We start from the raw sequence: 16,523 nt of genomic DNA on the forward strand, positions 1-16,523 counted from the left end.
CATCACTCTTAATCCAAGGCTCACTGTTCTTTTTGCATGTGATAGACACAAATGCATGATGGCTATTTTATGTGAAAATATTAGGCAGTAAAGACATATTTCACCGGCTATTCGGATTACATTTTTAAGGCCAGGTTTCCAATGACTTCATGCACAGTGGAATGCGGTCTCAGGAGCCGTCAGCCGGCTCATGCACGAGACCACACATTCACATGCAGTCACCCCAAAAGGTATTTGGAAAATCAAGACAAAGAATATGAATTTCATTGCATTTGATATAAAAAAAATATATGCAAACATTATGCTGGAATCCCAAAACTTTTTATTACATCAAGCCCAGAGCGATTTTGAGTAGTTGTATGAAGTTGAGCACAATAACTATAGAAATGTTCATGCAACTATGTATGTTTGAACACCAAGACTACTGCTTTTTTGCTGAATGTTTTGCTCATAAAGTGTGCATTTGCTATATTTGTTTAACTCTTTCTCTGATTCAAAACATTTTGAAACAACTTGGCAGCCCCATTTTTACAAAATTTTCATTCCCCCCAGAATTTTTTTTTATTTTTATCTATGAATACTTGAATGTGGATTTAATATGGAAAGCAACATATTGAACAAAACTGATTATTGTCAAATACTATCTCTGGGCCACATTCGGAATGACGATTGGGTAACGTTTGGCAGTTTTGATTTACATGCTGAAAAACGATTGCATTATTTGACATATTTACATATGCAATTGCTTGATTCTGCTTCTGTGTTTTCCTCCAGACATTCAGTACTCTTTCAGAAAATGTGTAATAGCACCTCCTACCGTATATATTGTAATAATATTTGGCAATATTCCTGTTTTACGGTATTTTTGATCACATAAATACAGCCTCGGTGCACATAAGAGAAAACCATAAATCCTCAAACTTTTGTAGAATAGTGTACTGTCCAAAAACTCATTGAGGTCATTGCACATTTCACAAACACACACATTGAGTGTTTCATTTTGTGTAGGTGTTGATCCGGCTGGGCCGACAGAGGTGGAGAATCAGGGGGCGAATCCAGACGGATGACAGACAGCTGTGGGACGAAGAAGAGATGGTCTTCCTCCCTCACATCCATGGGAACTTTGAGATTAAGGTGAGCAAGTCCACCTATACACGTGCACACACCTGCGCAAATAGCACTTCCTGTCGAGGTCACCTGTGGGGGTTGCGATGACAGAAGTTTCCAGGGCTTTTGTCCTTATTCTGTTTGTTAGATCTGAATAGATTGTCATGTGACACAATAAACCTCCCACAAACCCCTGAGAGAGAACGATAGAGATGTTTAACAGACTTTATAAAGCTTTTGGACCAGTGGAATAACGCTTATGAAAGGTTTTATTGTCTGAAATTGATTCCATCCCTGGAAAACATCGAGCCGAACTACTACAGATGAACATTATAAATCCTCTTTCTCATTTTTTAAACCCCTGTCATTCAAAATCAGGTCTGAAATATAAAATTCAAAGTTAGTTACATACTAATTACACACTCAGAGCACCCTAACAACCACTAAGAAAAAAAAAAACACCTACCGCAGCATGATGGAGTCAACTTTTTTTGTTAGTGCCAACAGCACAGTCTATCCTGAGAGACTCTGGGCCACCATACATGAGAAAGCAGAAGGTTAAACAAATAATTTCCCTCAAAACCTGTAGTCAAGTCAACAACATCTGCTGGATCTGATTCTGAAGGCTTTCCTGAAATGTCCTGCAGGTGACAGAGGTCAAGGGGTTGAGCTCTAACCTGGTCGGAATGGTAACGTGCAGGAGTGCAGATTTCTTCACAGCGCGGCCGCAGATGATGGTCGTGGACATTACAGAGCTGGGAACCATCAAGCTACAGCTAGAGGTGGTTTGGAAGTAAGTTTACAACACACACAAACTTATAAAGTGCTAAAAGTGCTGTGAAATACTTGAAAGTGATTGATGGGGCACTTTAAGACATTGTTGACTTTATTTAATGTCAGTGAACCTGAGCTCTATCAACTTTTACATGCATCTTGCACACGTCTGTATAATACCTTTGAGTTTAAACAATTAGTACTTTATAGGACGGGTGAATTAAATTGATTAGACGTAACAGTAAATCCTTTTACATTCATACAAGCTATTTATTTTTCAAATCAATGTAGTTAATTTGAACGTTCTATTCATTAAAGAATCCTGAAAATAAAAATGGAAGTGCAGCATAAATGTTTTCAACATGGCACATCAAATTAGTGTATTAGAATGATTTCTGAAGAATCATGGAATAGTGATGCTGATCACAGAAATAAATTACATTTTTAAAATGTAGTACAATAGATAGCTGTTATTATAAACATTTTATAATATTTCACAATATTACAGATTTTTGATCAAATAAATGCAAGCTTGGTGAGCATCAGAGACTTCTATTGAAAGCATCTTTAAAAAATCCTGTTTGTAAGAATGGCGAATGAGAAAGGCGTTCACAGGGCAAGATTTTCAGCAGATAACAACTTCAGTAAAGCTTCTACTCTACTGGTTTTATGGTCCTTTTAGCTTTATTTAAGAGCTTGACAGCACCTAAAACAGTACAGAAAGATACTAGATGCAGTTACAGCGAGGATAGCTGTTGTGACTGTTAGTTTAATGCTTTAACATCTGGATTTCACAAACATGAAAACAGTAAGAGTGCTATTCGCAGCATATTTTACATTTTTTTTCATGTAATTGAGTAGACAAGACACTGATCTCACACACAAACACAGCACCGATAAGTGTGCCGCTGCTATCAGCTAACACACACCAGCTGTGGAAGAGCAGCTGACTGCAGAGAGATGGATAAATCCTTCATTTCTGCCCCATCCCTCTCACACACACCGATCCAATTACACTGCTCTTTACATAGTCCAGGTGGAAAAGATTTTTCAGAGCCTCTTTTTACAGTGTCACTAAATTAAACACATCTCACAATCTGTTCAGCATCTTCACGCTCTGCTGTGACCCTGTGTGTGTGTGTGTGTGTGTGTGTGTGTTATTTTATTGCCGTCACATCATTTCCTCTGGTTCTGTTTAGTCTCTGTTAGCAGTGTCATTCTTCATCAAGCAGTGATGACAAACACACACTGCCACTCTACACATTATGTGCAATCAGAACCTGACTTAGTTTTATTCATACCATTTTTGATACCTCTCTCTTCTTTAGTTAGTAAAATAAAAAATGTCAGCATGTATTTGTTAAAAAAAAATAATAATAATTGGTTTAAAAAAAAACTGAAATCCATGTGAATGCTGTTTTTTGTTGATTTCAGAGAAATGAAAACATTTTAATTTAGTATGCAAATAAACACAGGAAAAAATACCACAATTTAGCTTGAAGGTTAGATTAAAATAAAGGTTAGATTTTATGTTAAACATGTTAATGGGAAACGATTAAATATTGCATGTAATGTATAGCATTTAGAAATAACACACCAAGAAAATTATTGAATAGAAAATAAATAATGAGTACAGTGAACCTATATGAGTAAAGTTATTAATCTGGTTAATATTTATGTCCAAAATTAGGATAACTCCACAATTTTTGAACATCTTTTTATAATAGCCTCTCTTCCAGGTATAATTATGATAGCAGGTGACTGTAACTGTGATTTGGACCCGCTGCTTGACCACTCTTCGGGACAGGATGGCTCTCATTCTCAAAGCAGGAAAAAAAATTAACATTTTATGGAATATTTAAATTTATGAGCTTGTTATGATGAAAAACCTACCAAATTGTTAGCCTGGCATCTTAAGAAATTAATATGGAAAGATCCATTAATGAAATTAGAAATGAATCACAACTAATCCTAGTAAGATTAATGACACTTTTGTCTCATTTTATAAATCCCTGTATCAATCTGAATTTCCTACAAGCCTCTCTACTCAATATAACTTTTCCATTGGATTGGATATTCCCTCAATCACTGAAGAGAAAATATCTGAGCTTGATAGTGAACTGGAATTTGAAGAGGTTTCTAATGCAATTCTTAGTATAAGAGGTAAGAAGATCAAAATGGCTTTATTAAAAACCGTCAGGGGTTCCATAATGTTATGAGAGTACTTTACCGTAGTGTGTGCGGGAGATGGATCCCCTAATACAGCTGTTCTGTCACTCTGTGCTGAAAAGGCAGTCGATAGACTAGAATGGCTGTACTTAATGGAGGTGCAAGCAAGATTTGGATCTGGTGACTATTTTGGTGACTTTTAGTTGATTCTTCTTCAAGGGAACTCACTGACAGTCTATCCTGGCCTTCATTTAAACTTAGTCGTGGTACTAGGCTAGGCTCACCACTTTCACTTCTATTTTTTGTACTAGCTATGGAGCCTCTGGCCAAGCAATAAGATCACACCCGACCATTCCTGGTATTTTTACAAAAGCTTAAGGACATCGCATTGCTCTATTCGCTGATGATGCCATCGTATTTCTATCAGAACTTAAAAAATCTATCCCATCCATCATAAAGCTGTTTGGCAGTTTTTCTGGATTTGAAGTAAATAAAGATAAGTCTTCAATTACGTTTCTCTATGAACCAGAGAGAATAAATCCTAAGGTGATTCATCCATTTGTAAATGCTCTAAATGGTTTTGATTATCTGGGAATTAAAATAACCCCTGAAATAAACCACCTCAGTTCAGCTTATTATGAACCTTTGTTAGTTAAAGTGTCTGAAGAGATGACAAGAAGGATGACACCTGTCCCCCTACTTTTTTTGGGGAGAAAATGGAGATATTGAAGAAGATGTGTTCAATTCCAAGAGAACACACATAATGAAAAAAAAAGAAAAAAGAAAAGAAAGACAAATTATAGCCTGAATTCAATGTAAATTGCTTTGGGTAAATATTAAGCGAATGAATTTTACTATTTATTTTAGTAAAATAATTTTAAATAAATTAAATAGGTTTATGTTGCTCAACAAAACTGCATTTATTGAATAAACAAATGTTTGCTATTTGAAAATATTTAAAAATGTAATTTATTCCTCTGATTACAGTCTTACAGTCTTCAGTGTCACATGATCTCTCAGAAATCTATTTTTTTTTCTTCAGGATTCTTTAATTAATTGAAAAAAATCAGCATTTTTTTGTAACATTATAAATGTATTTACTGTCACTTTTGATCAATCTCATGCATACTTGCTGATTCTTTGTTGAATACAACTTTAATTTATAAAAAATATATATTCCAAATTTAAAAATATAACCTAAAAACATAACTTGAAAGTCACATTGAGCATTGGGTGGTAGTTTATTGTAGGTTAAAAGTAAGTATAGGAGACTCGGGGACACTCTGAGGGTTAGGAGTGGGATTATGGGTAAGATTTAAGGGTGTTGTATAGGGCTGTGGTTAAGGTGGGAGGTGATGTTACACCAACAATTGTGACAATAAATGGACAACACCTAGCTAGATGGGTAGTTATCTCTAAACACAATAGATATTCAACTTTAAATCCAAACAATCATATATATTTAATCCTAAAACACCAGTCTTCTGCTTTATTCTGCTTACTGTCTGAGTCTTCTCATAAAATTGCTATTTTGGACATGTAAGTGCACTATAGAGTCTATTTTTCTTCTCAGTTTCTTGTTCTTTCCTCAGTCCATTTGATAGCAGTGAGGTGAGACCTCTCACAGCGTCCGCCAGCCGCCAGTCCATCCACAGCAGAAAGGGATCCGTATATAACTGGACGCCTCCCAACACACCCAGTTTCACTGAGAAATACTTTCTAGTGAGTTTGTGACCTACATCCACACACACTCACAGCATGACTGCTCACAATGATTTAACGGTGAAGTGTATCATTTCTGATGCTAAAATACATTCTGCTTTAATGTGCAGAGACAACTGTAAGTGAAGCCGGGTGTGCGCCCTGAGATTTTATCTGTGCTTTAGGATTGTTACGTGACAGATTGTATGATGTGACTCCAGTGAGATCTTGGGTAAAAGCCGACACAGACTGACAAAAAAATGATTGAGAAAAATTGTTCTGACATCCTCATTATGAGATGCAGATTTGAAATGGTGGCACACAAACCCAAACAAGATTTGTGCTGGTGGTTGTCAAGGTTTTTGAGTGTCTGGCGTCATTAGGCAAAAAGAAAAGAACCACTTCACCTGTTCTGTTGTCTTTTACCTGAGGAGCTGAAATGTCATTGCATGATGTCATCTGTCTTTTTATGCTGTAGTCTATGATGCGTCAGATACAGGATGCGGATGGCTCTTTCTCCATTGGCTCACGTGAAACGAGGGGCGTGTCTTTACTCAGCTACCTGGCTGACTCCACCCAGGCTTTCAGTCCTCCTGCCTATGAGAAGACAAGCGACCCACCAACCAAACACCACCCTGTTCTAGACACTAAATTACAGGATGACGATCTACTGAAGACACCCACAGAAGACGTATGAAACTGATCGTTTTATATGTATATATATATATATATATATATATATATATATATATATATATATATATATATATATATATATATATATATATATATACAGTTTAATATTAAGTGGGATTTAATATAATTATTTTAAATATAAAAAATAGAAACATTTAAAATAGATAATAATAATAATGTAATTTTAGTTTGTATCTTTATTACTAAAAGAAGTAGCTAATTTTAAGGTTAAAAAAATGATTATACAATGCTTTGCATTTCTTTGTATTTATTTAAATACAATTATACTTTAACATAGTTTTAAAAAATCTATGATTTGTTTTCCTTTATGTGGAATTTTTTTAATATATTTTTTTTAAAAATATAAAAATATTTAAACTATACTCTGATAATAATAAGTGTGAAATATATGCACTATTATAAATAGTATATAATACAATGTTTCTATATATATATATATATATATATATATATATATATATATAGGAAATTTGTATATTTTTTATTATAAAAAGCAATAACCACTTTTATAAAAAAAAAAACAATTATTACACAATTTTATATAATTTAATTTAATAAAACCTTCATTTAAGAGTTTAACTGCTGTGTGGGTTTCTTTTAAATATAAATATTTTTAATATAGAAAATAAGTGCATAATGATAATAATAATAATAATAATAATAATAATAATAATAATAATAATAATAATAATTTCAGTATATTATTTTATGTTTTTGATACTGAAAGCAGAATCCACTTTAATAATAAAATGTAATCATGTAATTATTTATTATGTATTTGTTTTGAGTGAAATGGTAATATATTAATATATAATATTTTATATTATATAAGATATATTAAGAAACCATAATTTATCAGAAAAATAATTTTACATTTTTCAAAAATATAAAATTGCAGAAATACTCATAAATGACTTCAAATTGCAGGTTTATGTAATTTCTTTCCATTCATAACTAGGCTGAGGAGAGTGTGGAATGGCCATCAGAGACTGACACAGCTTCCCCCAGTCCCGCGGGCAGCAAGCGAGACTCCATATTCCTCTTCCACCGCTACAGCACGCCTGACATCCTCAAGCAAAACGGAGAGGTGACCCCCAGCACAGGTGAAGGAGACGCACAAGAGACGACGGCCCCCGATGAGGTCCCTGAAGAGGAGACCTTGTTCAAGCAGGGAATTGAAGACAGACTCCTGATGAAGGACAGAAACATGGGAAGAGCACAGAAGAGAGCCGTGGCTAAGAGAGTCAGTTCACTGCTAGACGATCTGAATACAGAGCTGGAGGAAATGAGCAACACAGAGACACTGAAGAAGCTAGATCTGCAGATACGCCAGCTGAACGAGGTCCTGAAGGTCAGATGGGTGTAGACTCATTAGAAAGATCTATAAATGGATGCATAAAAGAAATAAGTGATCACTGTTTGAAAGGGTTCGAGAACATGTCTGGGATGTTTTTTAACCCCAGAATCAAAAATAAAGAAATAATTTGTATATTTTAATATATTTTTGCATATTTTAGAAAAAGTGAAATATTTTTTAATAATTGTTCTGACAACTAAACACATTTCCACCTAATATTCTTATTACTTATTTAATGATATAGAATAAGAAATATTTCTATATTTAATATTGAATAGATATTTAATATAGAAATATTATAATAGTATTTCAAATATATTTATATTTATGTTTTGGGTAAAAGGTACTTTTGATGTTTGATGTCATATAATGAAGGTGCTCTGTTGTTCTCTATGCTTTTTTGATAAATGTTTGTTTGCTGTTGTTTCATTGACTTTTTTCTTCATTTTCATATTTCCTGATGTTAGAAGGACCTCGACCCTCCACAGATGCCTTCGTCTCAGACACTAGCAGTAGAGGAAGAGGAAGTGCTGGGCAGTTTCGACTTCCTCTCTGCAGATTGTAATGAAGATGAAATATCAAATATGGGCAGCATCAGACTCGGGTACACTGGGTAAGCCAAATCATCTTTAGCTGGTGTGAATACCTCAAAGAAATATAAATATATATATATATATATATATATATATATATATATATATATATATATATATATATATATATATATATATATATATATATATATATATATATATATATAGGTATTAAACCCTGAGGTTTAATAATATAAAAACAAAAAAAAAAGTAGAAGTTTGTATTGAGCTTGAATGAGTGCACGCAAAGGCACATCTCTCTCTGCAACAAAAGGCAAGTTGCTGCACTGACATGTTAAAGGAGGCTTTAAGTGCCATCTTGTGGATGAAGTGGGGTAATGCATGAACTGTACACGCTCTCATTAATTTGTCAGGAAAAGCTCATTTGCAGCTCCATTATATTTTATTTAATGTATTTAGCAATATGATATATACGTGATGTTTAATTGCCTTTGCATGGATATGATATTGCACAACTTTTTTAATATAAATATATAAATGTATAACATGGTTAAAGTTTATGGAAAATATCAATTCAGGTTAAAGTGTGAGACATTGACATAAATATTCAAATATTTTTAGTATTCTTTATTTTGATCCATTAATTAAATGCAAATATCAATTCAGGTTAGAAGATTTTTGATACATATATACACATACAGTGTGTAATCTTCAGAATACATATTTTTTACGTTTTATTATAAATAAATAAAAACATTTCTCCACAGGATTGGTTCCTTTAACGAGAACACCATGAAAAGCATGGGTCTGTTATCTCAGGATAAAAACTCTCGGTCCTCAGAAGACACGGGTGAAGGAGAGGTCAGACAGAGAGGAGACGCTGCAGTAAAGCCGTCACTCAGCACAGGGGTCTACAGTCTGGATCTAGCTCTTGAAACCCACCTCAGTGTCTGCACAATGCTGCTGGGGGTGAGCAGTCAGTCCAACCAAACCTTCAGACAGTTAGCAACACATATTGTTACTTTGTATCTGTGTAAGTTCACATTCGGTCTCCTTCCAGGCTCTGAAGTCCTCTGACTCTGATCTTGTGCACAAAGACTTGATGGAGGAGCTCTCACGGCAAGTCGACGTGCTGGAAAAAATCGCCACTCTGTCGCAGAGGATGATAGAGGAGATCTCAGTGTCAGAATGTAAGTAGAGCATAAGAATCGATATACAGACCCCCCCCCCCCCCCCAAAAAAAAAAAAAAACAACAACACGCTAACTTTCCAGATTTTATGATTGATTATAACAGATCTTCTTTCTCATGCCATTTAAGAGTAACACTAGAATATGCAATGATGTGCTGTGACTGTTCCTTTATACTGCCGACGATCACAGGCTCTTTCCCGTGTCAGTGTGAAGCGCTCTAGATTCATTAGTCATGTGTGTGGATGTGTGTCAGTGTTGGCCAGAGCTCCTAAGGGGATTGAAGTGTTCTGGAAGGAGTGCTGCGAGAGTGACTCGTCTTTCTGCTGCTCCACGGATGTGTTTCTCAGGACACTGCGCAAACATTACATCCACAAAGTCAAAGCCAAACAGCCAGGCCAGGCTGATGCAGGTGGGACGCTCTGTTCTGTTCTAATGCTCCCGAAGAATCCACAGACAGGGCAGAATGAATAGAATGAAATAATACATTAATTCAATTCAATTCAAAATTGCTTTATTGGCATGAATGTAAATTATACAATATTGCCAAAGCTTAGTGTACATATATACAGTAGAAGAAATAAAATAAATTATGACAAAAAAAATGAACATCACAGTAATGGAACTGATTTTAAATAATGGAACTGATATTAAACTAACAAATTATAACATTTGTGTGAACATATATATTTTATTATATTCTTTCCTTCCAGGCACAAACTACTTAAATATTTATGTATTCATTTCTGCAGGATATTTCACTTCTATTTAATTCAATATGTTCAGAATTTATTTCTCTAAGAAATAGTAATTTATTCTTTCAAATCATTTAAAAAGCGAAAATCTTAGCTAAAGCTAAAATTTTAAACTGAAATCCAATAATTCATAAAGAATAAATCTATTCTATTTAGAGAATTTCTTTCTTACAGAAGTAATCATGCAGTTTGTATATCATATATCTTGCGTTATCTTTTCTATTTTATTGTTCTTTAAGAATTTCATTCTCACACTACTGAAATCATCTCCAGATTGGCGAATGCTTGTCTTCTTCTTGTCTTTTGTCTGCAGTTTTCAGTCAGTTGCTGCATCAGGTGCAGTGCAGCTGTATGATGGCGTCTGTGACTCAGCGCACTACAGACCGAGTGACTGTGTTTCAGCTCTTAGTCTACCTCAGCAGATGGAGTATCACTGACTTTGGGGAGCACATCTCTCTCCTCTCTAAAGAAGGTAACAGCACAGAGTGTTCGCAGACTCATACAGTAAATACAGATGCTTTCAGATACAGATGCGGTTCACTGTGAGTTTACTGCTTTCAGCATCAATCAATCACCCTCAAGGATTCTTCCCAACAGATCTCATTAAGAGACTTCCCTCTGTGTTTCTCCCTCGGATCGGTTTGCTGCAGTGTATCTGATAGCCAGTCTGGAGAGTCCCAAGAGGAGGCGAGCTCTGAAAAAGCTGAAAGGCAAGCGCATCTCTGAGCTGCAGCCGACAGGACGCACCCTCCAGCTCCTGGCCAAGCTACAGACAGACGCCAATCACAAGGTGGCTTCAGCGGCCACGTCCTGCCTCAGCAGGGCCTCGCGGTCCAAATCCTTCAGGGCAAAGGTAGAAAGGACCGTACTTGCTATCAAACACAAATGCTTTTCATACTGAACAATTAAAGGGATGCTGCAACCAACATTTTGTCATCATTTAAAGGAAAGGTTCACCCAAAAATGGAAGTTTGCTGAAAATGTACCTACCTGTTTGTTTGTTTCTTCATCGGAACAAGTTTGGAGTGCAGTGAATGGGTGCCGTCAGAATGAGAGTCCAAACAGCTGATAAAAACATCACAATAATCCACAAGTAATCCACAGCACTACAGTCCATCAGTTCAAACGTTGTGTCTTTCTAAGAAACAAATCCATCATTAAGACATTTTAATGGTAAATAATTTCTTCTGGCAAAACTATAAACCATAATTTTGGAGTCTGTAAACCATAATAATGCTCCCTATGGTGAAAAAGTCCATACTCTTTTGTCTTCTCATATCAAAATGTACTTTCATCTTTGTTTTGAACTGTTTTTGTTAAATGTGTTAATGATAAATTTGTTACTTACAAACACACAGCTTTTCACGAGATGTTAATTGATGGATTGGAGTGGTGTGGATTACTTGTGGATTATTGTGATGTTTTTATCAGCTGTTTGCACTCTCATTCTGACGGCACCCATTCACTGCAGAGGATCCATTGGTGAGCAAGTGATGGAATGCTACGTTTCTCATCTACATTTTTGATGGCCTGATGATGAGTCAATTTATAACTTTCCTTTTGAAGATATTTTGATTCCCATTCCCATTTAAACAACAACTAGCTTCATTTTGTGAAAGGTTTCTCTTCTTGTTGGCTAATGCAATCACAGTTGAGCATCTTTAAGTGTGGCTTAAGTGTGTGTGATGTAGTTGTGTGTGTGTTTTACAGGCAGTGGTTCACTACACAGATCTGCTGAGAAACAGCAACACACATGTGCAGCATGAGGCCTGTCTGGCTCTGAAAAGTCTAAAGGTAAACCATCGAGACGATAAATTGTTCAGTCTGAATGGATTTATACGGACCTTTTACTGCTACTGATATTTATGATGCTATCAACAGTGAAGAAATAATCTTGTAATCTTAGAAAAGATTTCTATTTGAAATTAATGCTATTCCTTAAGACGTTCTATTCATCAAAGAATCCGGAAAATGTTTTCAACATTGATAATAATCAGAGGTGTTTCTTGAATGAATGAATGAATAGAATGATTTCTGAAGGATCGTGTGAAACTGAAGACTGGAGAAATGATGCTGAAATTTCACCTTTGATCACAGGAATAAATTACATTTTCAAATAGAAAAAGTTATTTTAAATTGTAATAATATTTCACAATATTATATTTTACTATATTTTTGGATCAAAAAATGGTGAGTTAAGAAACTTCTTTCTTAGCTCTTAGCTTCTTTCTTTCGAACGGTAGTGTGTATATATGTTCAACAGATCTAGATCAACTAATTTATGTTTGCGTGTTGATAATCTGAGATGATGGGCTGTGATAGAGAGGTTTTGTGGTTCCTCAGGGCTCGGAGAGCGCCGAGCAGGTGGCTGAACTGTGGCGCTCCACAGATGAAGACCTGAGGAACGCCGCACGGGAGACCGTACTTTCCTTCGGTACGTGACCCTGAAGCTGTAACTACTGCAACTGTGTCATGTGCTGCTTTTGTCCCTATATAGGCTGTGTCTACCTTGCTGCCTAGTCAGTCAATGATGTTGTCTTTGTATGAAGACATTGCACAGTAGACCATCTCATAATCTAGAACAAACTCAAGTTTCAGAAATAGCATCGACTACAGTGCTCATTTCTCAGAAAAAATACTGGAATAGTCTATTATAATCTGAATAAAAATAATAAGGATCATATTTGGGTGTGCCTTGCATTCATACTATCAAAATGTAAAAACAAAGTCAAGTATTTATTAAGTACAAGAGGTGCCGGTCACATCCGACTTACATTGTTCTTTCTTAGGCAAGAAAGGTCACATGGCATTCCAGCATATGGACCAGATCTATGCGCTACAGGACGAGGCTTACAAGAACCTGGAAACAGAAATCACAATCTTATAGGAAGACCATAAATCCAATCTGTTACCTGATTGGATGGTGCTGAGAGACTGTGAGGTTTTGACTGAACACGTTTTATCTGTGTGTTCACATATTGCCAAGTATTTAATATGCCGTTGTATTATTTTATATTTTCTTTTACATAATTTTAAATGAAATATTTATGAATAAACTGTCTTCTGTTGTTCTTATGTATCAAAATTTGTAAACATGAAATATATTGACAATAAATGTAAATAAGAGAACTCTGTCTTGTTCATTAAAAGGATTAAAGCAACCCACATAATTAAACGATTCATTAACTCACAGCTGTAATAACAATGAACAATAACAATGAAAAATACTTCTAAAGCATCTATTAATCTTAAAGACTTACCAATGCATTTAAGGTTGTATGTGCTAATATTATTTAATTGACCTGAGGTAACAAGGAACAGATGTTTTTTATTAACTAAAATTAACAAAGTTTACTAAATACTGTAACAAACATATTGTTAATGCATTAGTAATGGGACCTTGCATGTACAGTTAGTCATGATGATACACCAGGATGCATTGCAATATTTTACAATAATATTCACTTGTAAAATATAATTCTTAAAACACTTTATAAAGAATTTATTTAGATTTATTTTAGTTCCAGAATATTTTTCATATTATTTTGACTATTTTCTTTTTTTTTTAAGCTATGTAAAGCCAAAGGTTTTCATGGCAAAAACAGAATAGTTTAAAATACACTGTAAAAAAAATAATAAAAATGTAAAGACTGTAAATTTGGTTAACAGTAAGATACTTCATTTTATTTAAAATACTGTTAAATTTAAATGGAAATTTGAAGTTAAAAAAAAATATGATTTAGAGTGAAGAATCATAATCATTCAATAAATTAAATGTTTTTACTGTAAATTAAATTTTCATCTATACATATATAAAACGAAAGTGATTTTGAACTGTAAATTTACATTTTTTAACAGTGTATGACAAAAATAATTAAACTGAAAAACAAACTGTATACTTCAATTAGATTTTTGTCAGAAACTTTTGGTAAACCTGGTGATATGACTTTAAATACATCTGTTAAAGAGCATGATGAACAAAACGCTTGCCTGTGGAGCAAAACACTACGGGTCGTTGTATTTGCTTTACCACCGATTCCACCCCAAAAATGCATGTTTATCTGCCACAGAAAGGAACTGCTTGGAAAAAAACAGTGGGCAAAAAAACATGATTGATCCACACAGCTGTTCTGAGGTTGTTTATAGCATCACACTGTCAAACAAAAGATGATATTTCAGATATACACACACAGCTGTTCGATGTTGATCATTAGAAACTTTATTGAATTAAAAGTGGAGACAGCATTTGAGCTAACTCAGCAGTGCAGAAGCACGCCTCCAGCTCAAGTTGCGTGACAAAACTCATCTGGCGTCGATCCGCTTAACACTTGGACTCATACTGATTATTGACACATGAACAGAAACCCAAGAATCGCAACATACAAACACGCACACATTATCATCTACCCCTTTGGAAAAATTCAGCATCCAGAAATGAAAGAATGTGCACTGAACACAATGAGAATGGAACCCATGCAAGCTTCAGACGCCCCTGCGCCACGGCGAGGAGATTCAAGTCAGGGTTGTTACAGGTTACAGCAGAGAGCGGATGTCGATTTGGGTATAAAGAACCAAAACTTCCCAGCATTCCCAATCCGGATGAGTCCGTGCAGGAAACCCGAGTCTAGGTGCCCACAATGCTGGGGTCGTGTGCTGAGTCCGGCAGGGAAGAATCGTGGCAGTGGTACAGAAAGCAGTTTCCCCAGCAGCTGTAGCAGATGAGAAACAACGCCGCCAAGAAGACTAAGGCACAAATGGTACATGGCTTCCTCTCCAACAGGAAGCTGAGCAGGTAGAAGCCCATGAACATGGAGTGGTTGAACCACAGGGCTGGATTTAAGGGTTTGGGGATCAGGAGGACCGGGAGTAACCACTGGAGGCAGTACATGGTGTCTCTGTGTGTTGGGACGCCTCTTATGAGCTCAGATATCCGACGTGACACTACACAAACACAAATCCAGGGTATATCTGTGAGAGATTAGACTCGGTGTACAGATCACGGGTGAGGTCTTTGGAGAAAAGAAAGAGAAAACCATTTAATACTCAGAATTCATAGCTTGTGTTGCAGCACCTTACAAGGCGCCGAAGTCAAAGCATGCGTGTATTTTAAGAAATCGGGCTATTTTTAGTTGCTGGCCTTGTTCTACAGGACAACAGTCTACAAAACATGACAGCACCATTATTTAAGTCATATTTGCCTAGATAAATACTCAGTTCACTTAATGTGTTACAAGTGGAAGACTTAATAAACATTAATCTGATCAAGGACACGTGGTTTATTTTATTTTTTTCTCAAATACTTTTTACATTCCTTGAATTGACATTCCTTACATTGTTTATACGAATACCGACCACAAAAATATATTAGTTAGTGTTACGTTATACTTGATTATGGTCATTCTATATTTCAGCTGGTGTTTTTAAATTATTTCATCATAAATACAGAACAGATATTAAAAATAAAAACATTGAAATGTTAGCGTGTTGGCTAACCGGATATCTAGCATGCGCTAGCATTTGGCTAGGTGTTAGCACGAAAATAAACCTTCCGAACACATGTGTGAAAATATATGATCCTGGAAGTCTCAAATAGGCAAGATTTAAAGCTTTAAAAGGCTGAAATGATCATGTTCAGACCTGCCATTCTTTAAATCCAATCCCGATCTCGCATGTAAACCGTCACCATTGAGTTCTTGAAGTGATTGCGTAGATGTGTGGATCTCTAAGGACCCGACTGACGGCTGGTGTCCCACAGATGCCTGATTAAAAATTATGTAGCTTACTGTTTCTCTCTGAAAGATGCAAAGATGAATTTTTAGTCTTACATTTATTTAATGGATGGACTTTTACCAAAGTATTGTACTGGTATCAAGGTACCGATAAAAGGTTGCCTGCTATGAATGTATGTACCGTATTATTTACATGGTTTTCTAGTTGCATCTATGTGTAAAATATAATTGATATTTTACTGTGGCTCCATGTCCAAAAATAACATTGAAGTTTATTGTACCATTCTTGCCCACCATTTACTAAACAAAAACTGAATTAAGGTTGTTTGTCATTAATGTAGTTGTGTTTAATGCATTACTGAAAGGGGAAAATGTGTATCTTAGGTAATAATGCATATTACTGTCTGAATTTTGCTGACATATGCCCACACATTGGTGTTCTTGCTCCACCACCTGGTTTTACTGCTTATA

At 35.4% G+C, this 16,523-nt stretch overlaps 2 protein-coding genes across 5 annotated transcripts in view; one reads left to right on the forward strand and one right to left on the reverse strand.

Annotated features, from left to right (window-relative positions):
* The window catches only part of ripor3 (RIPOR family member 3), a 33,290-nt gene extending 19,838 nt beyond the window's left edge, over nucleotides 1-13,452 (forward strand). For 2 of the 4 annotated variants that reach the window (XM_026265962.1, XM_026265964.1), the window contains 14 exons: nucleotides 1,009-1,134; nucleotides 1,755-1,900; nucleotides 5,643-5,772; nucleotides 6,230-6,442; nucleotides 7,427-7,819; nucleotides 8,293-8,438; nucleotides 9,147-9,348; nucleotides 9,440-9,569; nucleotides 9,825-9,980; nucleotides 10,637-10,795; nucleotides 10,974-11,176; nucleotides 12,034-12,117; nucleotides 12,667-12,757; nucleotides 13,113-13,210. In XM_026265962.1, the coding sequence (XP_026121747.1) occupies nucleotides 1,009-1,134; nucleotides 1,755-1,900; nucleotides 5,643-5,772; nucleotides 6,230-6,442; nucleotides 7,427-7,819; nucleotides 8,293-8,438; nucleotides 9,147-9,348; nucleotides 9,440-9,569; nucleotides 9,825-9,980; nucleotides 10,637-10,795; nucleotides 10,974-11,176; nucleotides 12,034-12,117; nucleotides 12,667-12,757; nucleotides 13,113-13,210 (2,277 nt within the window). Of the gene's footprint in view, nucleotides 1-1,008; nucleotides 1,135-1,754; nucleotides 1,901-5,642; nucleotides 5,773-6,229; nucleotides 6,443-7,426; nucleotides 7,820-8,292; nucleotides 8,439-9,146; nucleotides 9,349-9,439; nucleotides 9,570-9,824; nucleotides 9,981-10,636; nucleotides 10,796-10,973; nucleotides 11,177-12,033; nucleotides 12,118-12,666; nucleotides 12,758-13,112 lie in introns of all 4 variants that reach the window. The other 2 variants (XM_026265965.1, XM_026265963.1) reach the window with 2 other exon arrangements.
* A 1,067-nt stretch (nucleotides 13,453-14,519) lies between these two features.
* Nucleotides 14,520-16,065, reverse strand: LOC113103257 (bladder cancer-associated protein). The gene is made up of 2 exons (XM_026265966.1): nucleotides 15,961-16,065; nucleotides 14,520-15,332 (listed from the first exon to the last, which is right to left on the reverse strand). Exon 2 carries the CDS (start codon nucleotides 15,209-15,211, stop codon nucleotides 14,948-14,950), a length of 264 nt encoding a protein of 87 aa, XP_026121751.1. The 5' UTR covers nucleotides 15,212-15,332; nucleotides 15,961-16,065; the 3' UTR covers nucleotides 14,520-14,947.
* Between the last annotated feature and the right edge of the window lie 458 nt (nucleotides 16,066-16,523).

Source organism: Carassius auratus, chromosome 6 (genome assembly GCF_003368295.1).
Source record: "Carassius auratus strain Wakin chromosome 6, ASM336829v1, whole genome shotgun sequence".
Lineage (NCBI taxonomy): Eukaryota > Metazoa > Chordata > Actinopteri > Cypriniformes > Cyprinidae > Carassius > Carassius auratus.